Here is a 15,359-nt window from a genome sequence, read left to right on the forward strand (position 1 = left end):
TAGATCTGACCTTTTATCTGAAAAATTGAATGAGAATGATTTTTTGATTTTTGATTTTATAAGGAGTAAAACAAACTAATCAACTCGCTGCGAATTCTTGGTTTAATAACCGTAACTATACTCAATCGAACTTGCATTATCTCTGGGATTCGCGAGATATGCTAGAGTTGCATCATTCGATAGGAGTAAAAACTAGTTTACATATCTGGCCCTTGGGTCTCGCCGAGATAATCTGGTCATCTAACTCCATAGAAGCATCCATATCTAGAGCCACCGTAGTCTGGAAACGGGAATAAACCTCCCGAAGAAGGACTCGCATTTCCACTAAGGCAAGACTAATCGATAGTTAGCAACTGATAGTAACTAGCATAGGCGAGTACCTACTTTTTTCCAGTGCAACCTCTCCCTCCGATAGCAAAAGCAAAGAAATGCCTATTCCTCTCCGTAGATCCCTCCTCGTCTAACCACCGATCGGGATAAAACCGATCTGGTTCGGGGAAGACCTCTTCATGAGCGCGATGCACAGTATAAGGCTGGCAACTCACGATCGCGTTAGCGGGAATAAAGTATCCATCAATCATCCTACCGCCACCAGGTACATAACGCGGCAGTGACATAGGGATAGACGGGGAGAAGCGCAGCGTTTCTTTAATGACTGCTTCCAAGTAAAGAAGACTGTCAAGTGGAGCATCGGGTGATGCAGATTTCAGTTCTGCGCGCAGTTTTTGTTGATAGATAAGATTTTGTGGTTGTGAGAGTTCCCACATCAGGAAGCAGAGGCCATCGCCTGTAGTGTCGATTCCGGCTGCCATGTGGTCTTTGCATTCTGCTGCTGCCTGCATGAGTTCCAGGCCAGTATCTTTACGCTTGAGTTTTTCAAGCAGTGTAAAGTTTCCTAGCTCGGATTGGGCGACCATATCTAAGACATATTGATTTGTTTTTGGGGAGCTTCTTGGGCGAAGGAAATTGGGGAAATATGGCTCCAAAGCCGGCAGATAGTATTCAAGTAGACTTTCTGCTCAGAAGGGCTCAGTATTTAATCAAACTGACGAGAATGGATAGTGGCTTACTCTGAAGACTTTGGTGATATGTTAACTCTTGCATTATCTCAAAGTCCTGCTCAATGTTAAGGGACTTGAGACCTCCTGGGCTGAACATGAAATGAGTGACACAGTCCACGGCGTAGCAATGCAGTAATACCTGGATCACTTGTCAGCAAATTCGAGGATTATCAGATCCAAATACATACATAGACATCGATACTCTTCTTTCCCATTTCGGCAATCCGAGATACAAATGCTTGAGCGCGCTCATTGATACCTGTCAAGGGTCCTTCTTTCATGATATTGCTCATGGCATATCTTTCGGCGAAGATGCGCTTTCTTTTGCTATGCTATATAACTCTCAGCCAGGGCGCACTTTGATAAAGGAAGGTCTTCTCACCTCATCCTTTGGTAATGTGGAGAACATCGTCCTGTTCCTTGTTAGACAAGAAAAACGGAGGTATTTGAATTGCTATGACGTCGTACCTGATTTTGAACTGTCTGAAAAGTGTGTAGAACTCGGTCTTATCATACCCACTGCCTCCAGACGCATAGATCTCTTTGATAGCATCGAGACTGGTAAAAGATACCTCATTGGGGCCCAGGCGGACAACAGGCCCATACTTTTTGTGGAGATGGTGAATTGACTCCCGCCGATTTGCGGTGAATTCCTGATACTTGATCCATAAGCTGGTATACCGTGTATACCATGGACCCGGCACCTTTGATATCGGCGACACGAGTCTACGACCCAGGAAATATCCGAGGAACAAGATAGCTCCTAGCCACAGTGAGAGCATATTTCAAACATGTATCCTAGTATCACCAAGGAGCACTTGAGGTAGAAAGGTAGAGTGAAGTGAACTTTATTATGGTGGTGATTCAAATGTTGTCAAAGGCAAAGAACCAATTCACAATAAGATACTGACATTATTTATCAGAAGATACGACGGAGTCCGCGGGTCCCGCATTCTTTTCAATGTTAGATAGCGGAAAATAGTTCTGTTGGTAGTGGCTAGCTCCGATAGAGCCAACCGATATCAGTATGGGGCGTGCGGGGAAAGGGAACGGACGTTGGAGCTACATCGATAAAATTTGACGCTTGGTACAAAAAGGGAAATTCTAGGAGATGAAGGATCAGAGCTAATCGAAATAGTCCGTCTATTCTAGAGGTTTAAATCCAGGATCCTTGTATCTCTTGGTTATCTCCAGGGCTGCTGTGGTCGAATGACCAAACCATCCATGTAGTACGACAGCCCGAATTAGTAAAGATAAGGGTGTTTGACCACTTATGCAGCCCTGGAGTATGGTAGCCAACAGCACTTGAGTAGAAAGAATACGTATATTGCAAAAATGGTCTACAAATATTCAAATGTTCTGCATACTAGTATAATGAGATTTATGTTTATGGTGTTCTCTGCAGTTCTTGATTAAGTTGACCGATCCAAATTCGGTCGTCCGAATCATCGCCGAAGCCAACCAGTCCAATCCAGTCCTTTCGACAATCTCGAATTACACTGGCAAGTCTCATGTAAACACTTATTTAGATCATGATGTCCAGTTAGTAATACCTGCACTGGTAGGTGAATGATTATCTACTCTTCGATGGATATCAGTACCTAAACGGGCATTCAAAGGGGTAAGCTAGCCACTACCTACCTAAGGGAGAAAGATATTAATAGGAAGCTATATGAACTGAACGGGATGTAAGAGGTCAGCTGGAGACTTAGGCCTACTAGTACCTATCCAAGTAGCAGTACATACATTGATGGATATGATGCGACATCCATTTGAAGGTGCGGCGAACATTGGGACCGTGGATCTAGGCGCTCTTCGGTCCCATCTATAGTTCCCCGATTCCCATCTGGATGCTTCTTTCACCCAAATAATACTTGAACCCTGGAACAATTCTCCATCTTTGAATCTTCAAATACCTTTTATAACTGAGCAATCGACACGTTCACAAGCGACTACTTTTCTATTCCGATTTCATTCAGTTCAGACTCCGAGTCACAGCATATAATTTGAAACCATCGGGGAAACATCGATAGCTCACAATGGCCTCAGGTAATGATATTCTGAGCACATCGGAGAGAAATCTCATGAAAGATGTGACAGAAGACATTGGGCCCCTTCAAAGATATCGGTACAGACTGACATATGACACAACTGATGCTCAGTACAAATTGATCAACGCAGAGCAAGAGCTCCGAGAACTTGTTCAGAAAGAAGAATCCCTCACTAAAGACCTGGATCAACAAATGAGATATACTTTCCGTGTCGAAGAAATCAAAGTGATCGAAAGCCAGCTGGACGATTTAAATCAACAATATTTCGTCCTTCGACAGAAATGGTTACGATGTCGTAACGAATTCACTGAGTACCTATCGAGAGCCTTTGATCTCTGGCGCTCTTATCCCAACTGGTATCTCCATCCCGTGCTACAAAGGGATTGCGCTTTAAAGGGTGGCTGTTGCGGTCGCAGCTGTGGATGCTGTTTGAAGCGCGCTACAGCTTCTAGCTCTGATCATAAACTTGGAATTGGACATTGCTCCGTTGAATGTGCATGCTGTATCCAATCCCGACCCTTTGAGCTTATCGATGCACGAAAGGCGGAGTCGCGTAGTTTGGCTCAGGTTTCGAGTTCAACTTATAGGTATGATGACCAGATTTTACGGGCTTCGATATGGGGATTGGTAAAGGACAACGAGGAGAATCCATTGGATTTGATTAAGCGCCCTCCTGTGCATTGGGATATTTAGACCCAGGTGACCTCAGTGTAATGAATTTTCAAGCAGTTCAAATGTGTTTTTTCAAGGAACTTGATTCAAGTTCCTAATGTTGTGAGGTATACTTAGCTGGTGGATTGGACCTTGAAACGTTTACTGAATTGACTCTGTCGCTCTCTTAGCCATGCTCAACTACCTAAGTATACACACTGGCTGTTAAAGGATACTCTGTAGATGTTTCAATCCTCATGATGCACCTAACCTAGGCAGGTAGCAGCCCTGGAGGGCTTACTTAAGTTTAAATCTGGAATTTTTGAACCTTGGAATAATCTTCTACTACTATAAGCTTAAATATATCTGATCTCGGCTCCGGGGCTGTCAAATATCATTATGATGCTTTGATCGTAAAAGAATCTTATCTGTGTCAGCTTTTCTCTTCTGATTTCATCCCTTATACATATAACAATCATTTAGTCCAAATATTCCCAGCTAAGAACACATGAATTCACCATGTTTTGCGATGAGACACCTAACTCAGAGGAGCGCCGCCTTATGAGGGAAGGAAAAGGAGATATCGGACCTCGTCAGAGGTATCGCTATACGACTTGGAGGAATACCAGGACCACAGAAATAACTGCTCAATATAATCTACTTAACATAGAGCAGAAGCTCCGGGAACTTCTTCCAGGGGGGGAATATCTCACCACAGAAATGACAGCTCAATATAATCTACTTAACACAGAGCAGAAGCTCCGGGAACTTGTTCAAAGGAAGGAATATCTTACTCGAGAAATGCAAAAATTATTCACGAAAATTGGAAAGAAAGAGAGCCTGCGAAAAAGATATTGGCGGATATACCTCGTGATTATTTTGTCCTTGAAAAAACGTGGTGCCGATGGTGGAATGAATTCACCACTTCTCTCTCTCGAGGATTTGACCTGTGGCGATCATATTCGCGATGGTATCTTCATTGTCTATTTCGGGAAGACTGCGCGATGAGGAAAGGCTGTTGTAGTCGTGGCTGTGGATGCTGTGCTAAGCGGGTTCTGACCACTAGGCCAGAACGGAAGCTTGGAGTTGGCCATTGTACAGTTGAATGTGGATGCTGCATTCGATCTCGGGGATTCGACCTTACAGACTCACAAAAAGCAGAAGTGAGTAAGATACTCCACATTCCAGATGACTCCAAAGCTTCCCGAAGCGCCAAGTCTGCTTATGCTCGACGGATTTCACGCGTTTCAATATGGGGATTGGTGAAAGATAATGAGGAGAACCCATTAGATTTGATCGACAAATCGAAGGGCAAGCCTCCTTCATATGATGAAATCTAATCTCAGTGAAATGACTCTCTGTTCGCTTCAGTATACCAAAGTTGCTGTCGAATATTCCGAATTGTATAAGACTCCGAGTCGTTTGCTGGAGCCGACATCTGCACTCTGTACCTGGGCAAATATGCACATGTGTCATCTTCTCAGTCATGCTCAATCAGCTATAATTTATATCTATTTTATAAAGATTTTAATGCCTCAGTTAGGCGCCCATTCACAGATGTGGCTTATGCGTAGCTGAGTCCTTCGTTTTTGAAAATTCTCGCATATAAGAACGCTCTTAGTCTCCGACGGGGTAGAAAAAAAAAGTCAATGTCTCAGATTTGTAGATCTGTTCTTCGTATTATGCAGAAGTCGAGTGCAATTGATGGCAGTTAGATGGAGGCGACCGTACTCAGCGATGATCAGTACGAGTGGCGGCCAATGCCCAATGAGGTATCCATCGATATGAACCATTTAAATATCCGCTTTGGTGGTAATCCATGGTTCGTCGGCTTGGGATTAAGGGTGGCACTCGACCTGAATTCCATCTACTCGAACCCATTGCGGACGTCTCTCTCGACGATTAAATAGTGATATTGTGCTGACTCGGAGTACTCAACCTATGCCATCTAGGTTGCATCTAGACGTTCTCGGCCCAGTTACGCCCGCAGCTCGAATTGATCCCTGCATATGTATTGTTACACCAGGCCAGCCCTCGCATGTGCAAGTCATTGTAACTGGCAGTCTGGGCTGACCAGATCTAAATTTGTCGTTTGTGATGGGAAAATGTCGTCATTAGCACTCGTCAAAACTAATACTGGTAAGCCTTTTATTCTGCGCTCTGTACTCCTTCAATCTCAGGGGTGTCTCGGAATATCACTTCATCGCATATATAACATGCACTGCACTGATCGTTGAGGCTTGGTCTCAGTCTCTCAGATGGGGGCCAAATGTCGCAGCGTGGCTGACCTGAACGACACAGCCACTGGAATGCGGGATTTCCAACTCGAAAGACCCCCAGCCACCACTCTTGAGGGTAGAGAACCTCACTAGGGAAACAACCACAGCCCCTTTGGTTGATACACCCAAATACCCGAGAGAGCAGCGGGAAATGTCAGTGGACCAGTCAAATCTTGGACTGTGTGGCTTGGTGTCGTGTGCCGTCCCTTGACTTGTCGCGGTTTCGGATTAGTGAATAAGGCTTGATTCGGCTGAACTTTCAAAGTACAGTAGTTCTGTGAAGGGATCATTGACATTTCCATAGTAAGTAAATAGGTCCGTAGATGCATACGTATTGCATCCGGAGGATCAAGTTGGTGGATACTGAGTACAGATCAGAAATCCACGGCAAGTCGAGACCACGACATAGTTTGGTTGTACCTGGATACGCATAGTCTGGACAGTATGGAGTCAGGCCCCACTTGAGCCACGCCTCTCTTTCGCTGGTGTTTCCATTTCAGGGGCGATAAGATGTCTAGAATTTCGAGAACGAGTCCATATGGAATATGTCAGCATAAAAAGATCACAAAAAATGACTAGAAAAAAAACAATAATAATCGAATGCCGAGAGATGGAACGGGTTCCTGGTATGTGGAGGAAAAGAGGTATGTGAGCGTGACTTGAGATCCCTAACCCCATCTCTCCTCCCTAGAATTATCTACATACTTCATCCACTCTTCATGACTCTTTTTTCATCGTATATCCTTCTTACCTCCTAAGAATATCGTCTTTCAATCTCACTTCCCCAGCCTCTCATAATAAGGCGACCCGGGGATTCCCTAGCTGAGCCTTGCTGCCTGCAACGCTGATCGCTGATCCGACCACGCTACGCCCCGCCAGACCCAAATAACGTTCCGGCTAAGGGGGGAAAAAACTTGGGGCTGTTCAGTTTTCTCCTCTTCATCGACGCTCGTTCAAATCGACTGAGTACAGTGCTATTCAGTCGGATGCTCTCTCCACCTCAACTCTCGTTCTCTCGTGAATCAACCCCCCCATTCTCGCTCTCTAACCCCTGCCGCAACTGTACAACCCGCCAAGCCTACGCACGGCACACGAGCCTCCTGGTGTTTCGACAATCCCACGTATCAAGGATCGCCCTTTGTCCAGCTGCAGCTTTCCCCCCAACTCCCCATAAATAAACAGTGAATTCCATCCACCGGGTGGTTTAAACCGTCACTGTGTCTTTCGCAACGCAACCAGCGGACCCTAGTGCCGCGCCGGAAGAATTCGGCAAAAGTCACGGTTTGCGCGCTTCTCTATTAGGGGCAGGTTCACTGGAACCATCGTTTCGCCAAAGTCTGGGATTTCGTGCTCGGGAAGGCTACATGAATGTACAAGAGGAATATACCGCCCCTGCTCCGGCAGGCGTGGCGCGCAACAGATTCTGCTATCTCCCGAACACAACATGGACATGGTCCTTTGCTGTGGTCACTTTTGCTCAGACCGTTGTGACTCTAGCTTTGGAGATGTAAGATAAAATCCCTGAGATGACTGAGATTGGTCGCCTTCTCTTGATTATGAAAACTGACATCGTCCAGCTATATCTTCGTCAACTTCCAGACCCAAGAAATCCCCAACTCGAGTCCATCTTCCAGAACAATCCCGACTTTCCTTGCCTTGTACAGCTTTGGTTTTCTTTATGAGTTGGTCTTGGTGTATGATGCATTGCGAATGAAAAACACCATTCAAGTCATCGGTCTCTGCATGTGCAATGTGGGTCTGTTGATTTACGGCGCAATCCAGGTGAAACAAATCAAAACTGCGGTCAACGTGTTGGCTGAGAACAAGCATATTCCCCATGCCGTCTGGGCAGAATCGGAGCCATTTTTGATCATTATTCCTTGCATTGTCGCGCTGGGCACCATCCTGATAACCTTCGTGGCATGGAAGCTGTATGACGAATTTGCCTGGACAATCTACAAGCACATCAGTGCTGATCTGCGCATGAAACGGCGCTATCTGACCTACCAGGTAGGAAGAGTGAAAATTTTACACAGGGATTGTACAAACGGCTAACTCGACTCTAGATCTACATCACTCTACTAAAGTTCGATTTCTTCTTCTTCCTCGGATTTACGGTCCAATTTCTGGTCGTGGCATCTACCAGTCACAATGCTGAGTTCTATCTCACTATTGTTGCCGTCCCCGTGACCATCATTATTCTCTGCTTCGGTGCCTATTTTGTGCGCCGAGAAACGACTCTCGGCATGATCATTATCATTGTAAGTCATCTAGACCAGCGCATGTGGAGCCACCGGTATCTAACTATTCCATACAGCTTCTCTTCTTTGCTGCCATGGCATACTTCAGCTTTAAGATCTTCCGAATGTATGCCCCGGCGACCAGAGTCGACTATCTCCCTGCTCGCACCTCGATGACATTCTTCGCTGTCATTACACTCGTACTGATTGTGACAACCATCATCAACGCCTGCATGTGCGTGAACAACTTCCACCGTGGCCTGAAGCCGCACATTAGCAAGAAGAAGACCAAGCCCGAAGAAAAGAATACGGAGCTGTCATCTAACCTAGCTGGTGCTACGGTTCCATCTCGGATGATGATCGATTGATCTTCTCGAACATCATGAGATCATTCGTTTGCATTGATCTCTTTAGGCGTTTGTAGCGCAAGCGTTCCATTTTTAATTTTTCACTTTTTTGCTGGATTCCTTCATTTCCTTCCAAGGTTATTTCCATCGTTGTCCCCGAGACAAGCGTTTTCTTTCCCTTTTTTCTTTTTTTTCTTTTTTTTTTTATCGACGCCTGTGCCATTTACTTGGGCTCTTTATGATACCTCATTTGCGACCATGCTTTTTTGACCATCTCTTGAACTCCACGGCTTCTTGAAGCCTTGGAAAAATTCATGTGACTTTACTTTACTGATTTACATTTTACATATCCCTCTGAGTGTACCGGTGGCGTTATCAGGATATGCTTCTCAGAGGAATTCCTCTCCATGTCATTTACGACGACTTTTTACCTTATTTCACCGTGAAATGTCTGATATTTCAAGATATCAATGTGTTGACCAAAAATAAAACGAATTTATGCCTATCTCAATTGTTTCAAAATGATCTATGTAGTAAATTACTCAGTTTAGTCTCATAATATCGATGCATCTTAAAGTAAACCCTGGAACCTGGAGTAACTCGAATGTTTTATGGGGATAAAGCTCACGAGGCCTGGGGTCTCTCATTGGTGGATCAGTTGTACCTTATACGGTAAACTATGCTCCGGTTGTTAGTGGATTACAGTACCCATACCCAGACTAGTATCAATCAGGAAACCGCGATCGTGGCCTCATTTCAACTCCGCAAAACCTCCCTTCCCTCTCTCCTGTCCGTTCATTCTCTCATTAATCCTTTACATCAAATCACAATGGTGAGCTTCCCCTGATTCCAATTCTCGGATCAATTCCAATATCCATATCCAATTGCCCCTTCACACCAAATCATATCCCCCCTCCTTTCTCTGAACCCCAGAAGCATCTTGAGTCTTGACCTATTGGTTTCCATCTCTAACAATGAAGTCAGGCTTCTCCTCGTCCTGCCTCCCCTCTTACCTCCGGCGCTGAGTCCGGTACTGAGTCCAAGTCCGCTGGTGCTGGCTCGGGCGCTGTTGCCTCCGGCTCCTCCGTCAGCCGTCCCTCTTCGCCCACTCCTCCTGGCGGTCCTCGCGCTGCTATGCGCCGCCGCGCCGCCGCTGACCACAAGGAGTCTCTGCGAAATGCCCGTCCCAGCTCTACTCGCTCCGCTGGTGCTGGTGGTTCCTCCGGTACTATGCTGAAGCTTTACACCGATGAGAGCCCCGGTCTGCGTGTTGACCCCGTTGTTGTCCTGGTTCTGTCTCTAGGTTTCATTTTCTCGGTTGTTGGTCTGCACGGTGAGTTCTCTCTTTTCTCGTGTTTCCTGCTAGATGAATTCATCAGCTTTGCTTCATCCGATACCCCGCTTGGACTTCATACTGACATATATATTATCCAGTCATCGCCAAGATTACCCGCAAGTTCTCCGCTTGAGCATACTTTTAATCGATTATTTGACCTCCGCACTCGATTCTATGCCAATCGTTTCCCTCAGCATAGATATCGGATGCTTCCTACCAACCTTCACTCTCTCGACCCTTTCTCCTATACCCCGTGACATTTTGTCCTTTCGGCTGCACCAAAAAGCTTCGTCGGGACTCCTAGTTTTGGCTACGCTAGTGTGATATCTTATTTCCTTTTATTTAAATCTTTCCCCTTGACATGAGTGGTGTTTTTGTTTTTGAGGGTGCTGAATGAGCACCCTGGACCTATCCGCTGTGTAGGTTGTTTAGTCAGGACTATCACTGTTGTCAGCATCTCCATGCTGGGCCTATCTATGCATCTTTCCTTGCGACATGAGGCGCTGGACGGAGCTGGGGATGGACCTATCGTGCGGATTGAGCTGGGCAGTGATCGAGTCTGACGCTGTGTACCATATCCGGACTGAATGTGTTCACTGTCTTGCATTGAAATGTACTTGGTTTTTGGAATTCCTCATATTTCCTCGGGCTTTCTGTTTGGAGTGTAGGTATTCACCTGGGCAGTATACTACGTAGGAGGCTCAGCGTGTAATATTCCACAAATACCTTACGACACTGTATTTTTGCGATAGTGAATGATCTCGAAGCCTCACTTCCTAGTTGTGTGTAATATAAGGGCATTGGTTTCTCCCCTGTCATACAGCTTCAATTTTGGAGATAATCATTCGAAATAATTGATTCCAGCTGCTGAACATATCTGTAAGGTCCTGAGAAATTTTCAGCGAAAAATAATCGCTTTTGGTGGTTTCCCAAGCCTTTTTAAAAAGATTTCTTAACTACTACTAGTACATCCACAATCTGGCACTACATGTGTAAACCGACACTACACCCACATAATCTGACAACACACCTACAACCTGACACTAACCCACATTCTTACACTAGATCGATAATCTGGTACTACATGCGCGATCTGGCACTACATGCACAGTTTGACACTACATGCACAATCCATCTGACAACCCTTTTTTCGAACAACTTGAACTCTGGTGTTTCAAATGTCATTGCCAGCAGTATGGACCTTGGAGCACTTATACTTGATTCGAGTTCCTCTAAGCTTAATATGTACAGTGAAACAACCTTCAAATCAAGTTGCGCACTGAAGTACCCAGCATGATGGATATCTCAGCATCGAATTCGGATGGATCCAGGCTTTTCGAGATACCGGTATACAGTCTGTCCGAGTCTGGGTTGATATCTAGAATAACCGCCATCGCTAGTGTGATGATTATGATGATTATGATTATGATTATTATGATTATTATGATTATTATGATTATTATGATTATTATGATTATTATGATTATTATGATTATTATGATTATTATGATTATTATGATTATTATGATTATTATGATTATTATGATTATTATGATTATTATGATTAAGAATAAACTACCTTGTATTATTTCAAGCATTGGTCGAATGAGCTCTACCATGTTCAAATACTACTCAGCGGGACTTAAGTACTGATCCTATGGTACAAGTCCTAGCACCGCGGCGCTATAGCAAGGAAAGTCATATACTAGGTTGAAGCTCTTTTAAATGAGCACTCTATATTAATGAGATTTAACTAAGCACCTGGATTTACATGCTCAGCTATACTGTTAGTCGTATCCGTTGGTAGATGGTTGCCTACTCTACCTATACTACCACCTACCTAGTAGGTATAGCTTCAAGTTATGGCCTTCAGCCGCAAGACTATATTCGATTAACCTTGAAAATCACCTACATGGAATAAAGCAAAGATTTTAGCACTCAGTTGGTCGAATGTAGCAATACGAATTCATTTCTTACAATCTTAATTATTAAAATCAAGTTCTCGGGATCAATGTCAAGCTGCCTAAGTCGCTTTTGGGTTTAAACTCCCATACTAGTACTGAGGCTAGCACTGCTAACTAGTAACCTTGGAAGTTTCATCAAGGCAACAGTGCACTTTATGTACCATGTCTTGTATAAATTAATACATTTCTGTGCATTAGAATATAATTCATGTTTAATCAATTCTAAATTCTGATAACCCGCTAGGCTAGGCTCAATATGGAGTATAGTCGAAGGATTCCATATTGAGTCTAGTACACGTATTATCAAAATCCCCAATGACAACTAGCATCGAGTAAACATATCAAATCCTTTTCGGCCCTTTATCAAGCGGACTCTCCCGACTCCCGACTTAACCCATTTTGACCCTCTAGAGTTGTTCTCAATTGCTGACTCCACTTTCTTCTTTAGTGGAAACTTCCAAGGTTCTTATCTTCACCTCTTCTCAACCAATCACATCCCATAATGAACTACTCAACTGATAAGCTCGCGTCCAGTCCCGACTTCCTAAAACACGATAGGTTGATTTCGTAAGTTGGTCATCATTTTCGTGCATATGGAGACGTTATTACTTTTCTTTTCTCTAACTCGACTCGATAAAGATAAAGTGCTGTGGGGTGGCGGGGTCTGAGGATCCCTGCATTCTTTCCATGGACTGTGCCGCCAGGAGCGCCCAACTATGTACACTCATTGGATTGGATTGAGTGGATTCAGTCTTAGCTGCGTGCCATCCCATTACGAGAACAATGCGTGCCTTATCTGGACTTTGTGTCTTGTGGAACTTCTCCCTATCTAAGCTTGGAGATTGGCATGGACTTCTCCGGGGTTGACTAGTGCGAGGTCGGAGTCTCAGACTCCTATGGCCTGTTGGCCTGCATATATCAATGCGCTTCCCCAGCTCTGCAGCTCCATGCATAACAGTATTGAATTCCAAGGTTTCTGGAACAGCAGACGATTCACCGCTTCGACCACCCACTCGATCAAGGGTTTTGGTTCTGATTCTCCATATCTTCAATTGAGTTTTCGAAACGTCATACATTGATTGTATCGGCCCTAAATCTTTTGTTCAGCTTGATCGCTGTCAGTCTGATCAATTGTATTGATCACTAAGCTGGCATCATGTCCGATATAATCAAATTCACAGCCCCATTGTCCCAGGGATTCGGATATGGAATCATTCTGGGACTTGGGTTTGCCTTTGCCCTTCTCATGATCTTCATTACATGGGCGTTGAAAAGGTAGGGGTTTTTCCGTCCACCCTTTAACCTTAATTTTTAATTGTTCTTCCTCATCTAACATGAGTTATGATCAGATATCAAAATGAAGTCCAAACATCCGAAATGTTCTCAACAGCTGGTCGCTCAGTCAAATCTGGTCTTGTCGCTGCCGCAGTCGTAAGCAGTTGGACATGGGCTGCGACTCTCCTACAATCTTCATCGGTAGCATATAAATACGGTATCTCCGGACCCTTCTACTACGCCTCCGGTGCAACAGTTCAAATTCTCCTCTTCGCAACAATAGCCATCGAGCTTAAGAGACGAGCTCCGAATGCGCATACCTTCCTCGAGGTCGTTCGCGCTCGCTACGGTACAACTGTACATATTGTCTTCATTGTTTTCTGTCTCATGACCAACATTCTTGTCACGGCTATGCTGCTTACCGGTGGTTCGGCGGTCATGACCTCCCTAACCGGAGTTTCAACTCCTGCCGCTTGTTACTTGCTTCCTATTGGTGTTGTTTTATACACTCTGTTCGGTGGAATCAAGGCCACGTTCATCACGGATTACATGCACACCGTGGTTATTTTGGTCGTTATCTTCTTGTTTGCCTTTTCGGCTTATGCGACCAATGCAGAGCTGGGCTCTCCCGGCAAAGTATACGATGCTCTGGTTGAGGCAGCGAACCGGAACCCCATCGCAGGAAATGCTGAGGGCAGCTATCTGACAATGCGCTCAAAGGAAGGTGGAATCTTCTGGATTATCAACCTGATCGGTAACTTTGGAACTGTCTTCCTTGACAACGGTTACTACAACAAAGGTGAGATCAATTCATCCTAACGCAATCATTCGGATGAATATTAACACTTCATAGCAATTGCTGCAAGCCCTGTTCACGCATTCCCAGGTTACGTTATCGGAGGTCTCTGCTGGTTCGCTATTCCCTGGCTCTGCGCTACAACCCTGGGTATCTCAGCCATCGCCCTCCAAGGTAACCAGACCCTCAGCAGCGACGACGTAACAGCCGGTCTAGTCCTACCTTACGCAGCAGTTCAACTCCTCGGATATAGTGGTGCCGTCGCAACAACTCTCATGATCTTCATGGCCGTGACATCCGCGTTCTCAGCACAGCTCATCGCCGTGTCCTCGATCTTCACATACGATATCTACCAGGCTTACATTGATCCTAAGGCTAATGGCAAGAAACTCGTTTGGGTCTCTCATATGTCGTGTATTGTCTGGGCAGTTGTCATGGCTAGCTTTGCCACGGGTCTCTACTACGCTGGTGTTGGTATGGGATACCTGTACTTGCTTATGGGTGTCATCATTTCCTCTGCTGTGTTCCCCGGTGCTATGACTCTCCTCTGGAAGAGTCAGAACAAGATCGCGGCTGCTGTTTCTCCTCCTCTTGGACTTGCTATTTCATTGTCTGCCTGGCTCGCGACTACAAAGACGCAGTACGGTGTCTTCAATGTGACTACCACTGGTGACAAGTAAGTTTTACTTCTGATACAAACCGCCTTTCTACTTCTTCCATACTAACATTATCTTTCTTAGCTACCCCATGCTGGCAGGAAACGTCGCCGCTCTCCTCAGCCCAGTGGTTATCTCACCCATCCTAACCCTAATTTTCGGCTCCCAGAACTACGACTGGGAATCCATGCGCCAAATCCGCAAGGTCGATGACACACAAGTAGCCGCAGAAGCACACATTGATCTCGAGATGGTGCCCGGCGAAGTAGGACCGACCGAGGCCCAAAGCGAAGAAGAAACGCGCAAGCTGAACAAAGCAGCGCTATACTCGCGCACCCTGACCATTTTCATGGCTCTTGCCATGTTGATTCTTTGGCCGATCCCAATGTACGGTAGCTCGTACGTTTTCAGCAAGAAGTTCTTCACTGGCTGGATTGTTGTGGGGATCATTTGGCTGTTCTGCACATTGTTTGGTGTGGTTGTTTTCCCACTCTATGAGGGACGGGAGAGTATTGTTCGGGTTGTTAAGATGATGGCTTATGATGCTATGGGAACTCGACCGGCTGTTTATCGGGGTCGGAAAGCCGATGAGATGCAGGCTTCTGGTGTGGCGACACCGGCAGAAAAGTCGGATGGAGAGAAGGCTAAGGAGGCGATGGAGTCGTCTGCTTAGATGAATGGTTCTTATGAGTCTTTTCTTTAT

The 15,359-nt window shown here is 45.2% G+C and overlaps 6 protein-coding genes across 6 annotated transcripts; 5 read left to right on the plus strand and 1 right to left on the minus strand.

Moving 5' to 3' along the window:
* Positions 1 to 172: 172 nt before the first annotated feature.
* Positions 173 to 1,843, minus strand: N7483_010087 (cytochrome P450; the record flags this gene model as incomplete). The annotated part of the gene is made up of 6 exons (XM_057093514.1): positions 173 to 335; positions 385 to 1,015; positions 1,071 to 1,200; positions 1,250 to 1,393; positions 1,444 to 1,474; positions 1,530 to 1,843. 6 exons carry the CDS (start codon positions 1,841 to 1,843, stop codon positions 173 to 175), a joined length of 1,413 nt encoding a protein of 470 aa, XP_056939485.1.
* Positions 1,844 to 3,100: 1,257 nt separating this feature from the next.
* On the plus strand, positions 3,101 to 3,805 carry N7483_010088 (uncharacterized protein; the record flags this gene model as incomplete). The annotated part of the gene is made up of 1 exon (XM_057093515.1): positions 3,101 to 3,805. One exon carries the CDS (start codon positions 3,101 to 3,103, stop codon positions 3,803 to 3,805), a length of 705 nt encoding a protein of 234 aa, XP_056939486.1.
* Positions 3,806 to 4,282: 477 nt separating this feature from the next.
* N7483_010089 (uncharacterized protein) lies at positions 4,283 to 4,771 on the plus strand (the record flags this gene model as incomplete). Its single annotated transcript, XM_057093516.1, has 2 exons — positions 4,283 to 4,355; positions 4,434 to 4,771. The coding sequence occupies 2 exons, from the start codon at positions 4,283 to 4,285 to the stop codon at positions 4,769 to 4,771; spliced, it is 411 nt and encodes a 136-aa protein (XP_056939487.1).
* A 2,635-nt stretch (positions 4,772 to 7,406) lies between these two features.
* Positions 7,407 to 8,650, plus strand: N7483_010090 (uncharacterized protein; the record flags this gene model as incomplete). The annotated part of the gene is made up of 4 exons (XM_057093517.1): positions 7,407 to 7,549; positions 7,620 to 8,052; positions 8,109 to 8,303; positions 8,360 to 8,650. The coding sequence occupies 4 exons, from the start codon at positions 7,407 to 7,409 to the stop codon at positions 8,648 to 8,650; spliced, it is 1,062 nt and encodes a 353-aa protein (XP_056939488.1).
* An 808-nt stretch (positions 8,651 to 9,458) lies between these two features.
* On the plus strand, positions 9,459 to 10,098 carry N7483_010091 (SEC61-beta family protein; the record flags this gene model as incomplete). The annotated part of the gene is made up of 3 exons (XM_057093518.1): positions 9,459 to 9,461; positions 9,614 to 9,962; positions 10,064 to 10,098. The coding sequence occupies 3 exons, from the start codon at positions 9,459 to 9,461 to the stop codon at positions 10,096 to 10,098; spliced, it is 387 nt and encodes a 128-aa protein (XP_056939489.1).
* A 2,987-nt stretch (positions 10,099 to 13,085) lies between these two features.
* N7483_010092 (sodium:solute symporter family protein) lies at positions 13,086 to 15,329 on the plus strand (the record flags this gene model as incomplete). The annotated part of the gene is made up of 4 exons (XM_057093519.1): positions 13,086 to 13,204; positions 13,279 to 14,003; positions 14,058 to 14,676; positions 14,741 to 15,329. The coding sequence occupies 4 exons, from the start codon at positions 13,086 to 13,088 to the stop codon at positions 15,327 to 15,329; spliced, it is 2,052 nt and encodes a 683-aa protein (XP_056939490.1).
* Between the last annotated feature and the right edge of the window lie 30 nt (positions 15,330 to 15,359).

This window comes from Penicillium malachiteum (assembly GCF_028827825.1).
Source record: "Penicillium malachiteum strain IBT 17515 chromosome Unknown utg000005l:1.0-9002435.0:326005.0-9005861.0, whole genome shotgun sequence".
NCBI classification, from domain to species: domain Eukaryota; kingdom Fungi; phylum Ascomycota; class Eurotiomycetes; order Eurotiales; family Aspergillaceae; genus Penicillium; species Penicillium malachiteum.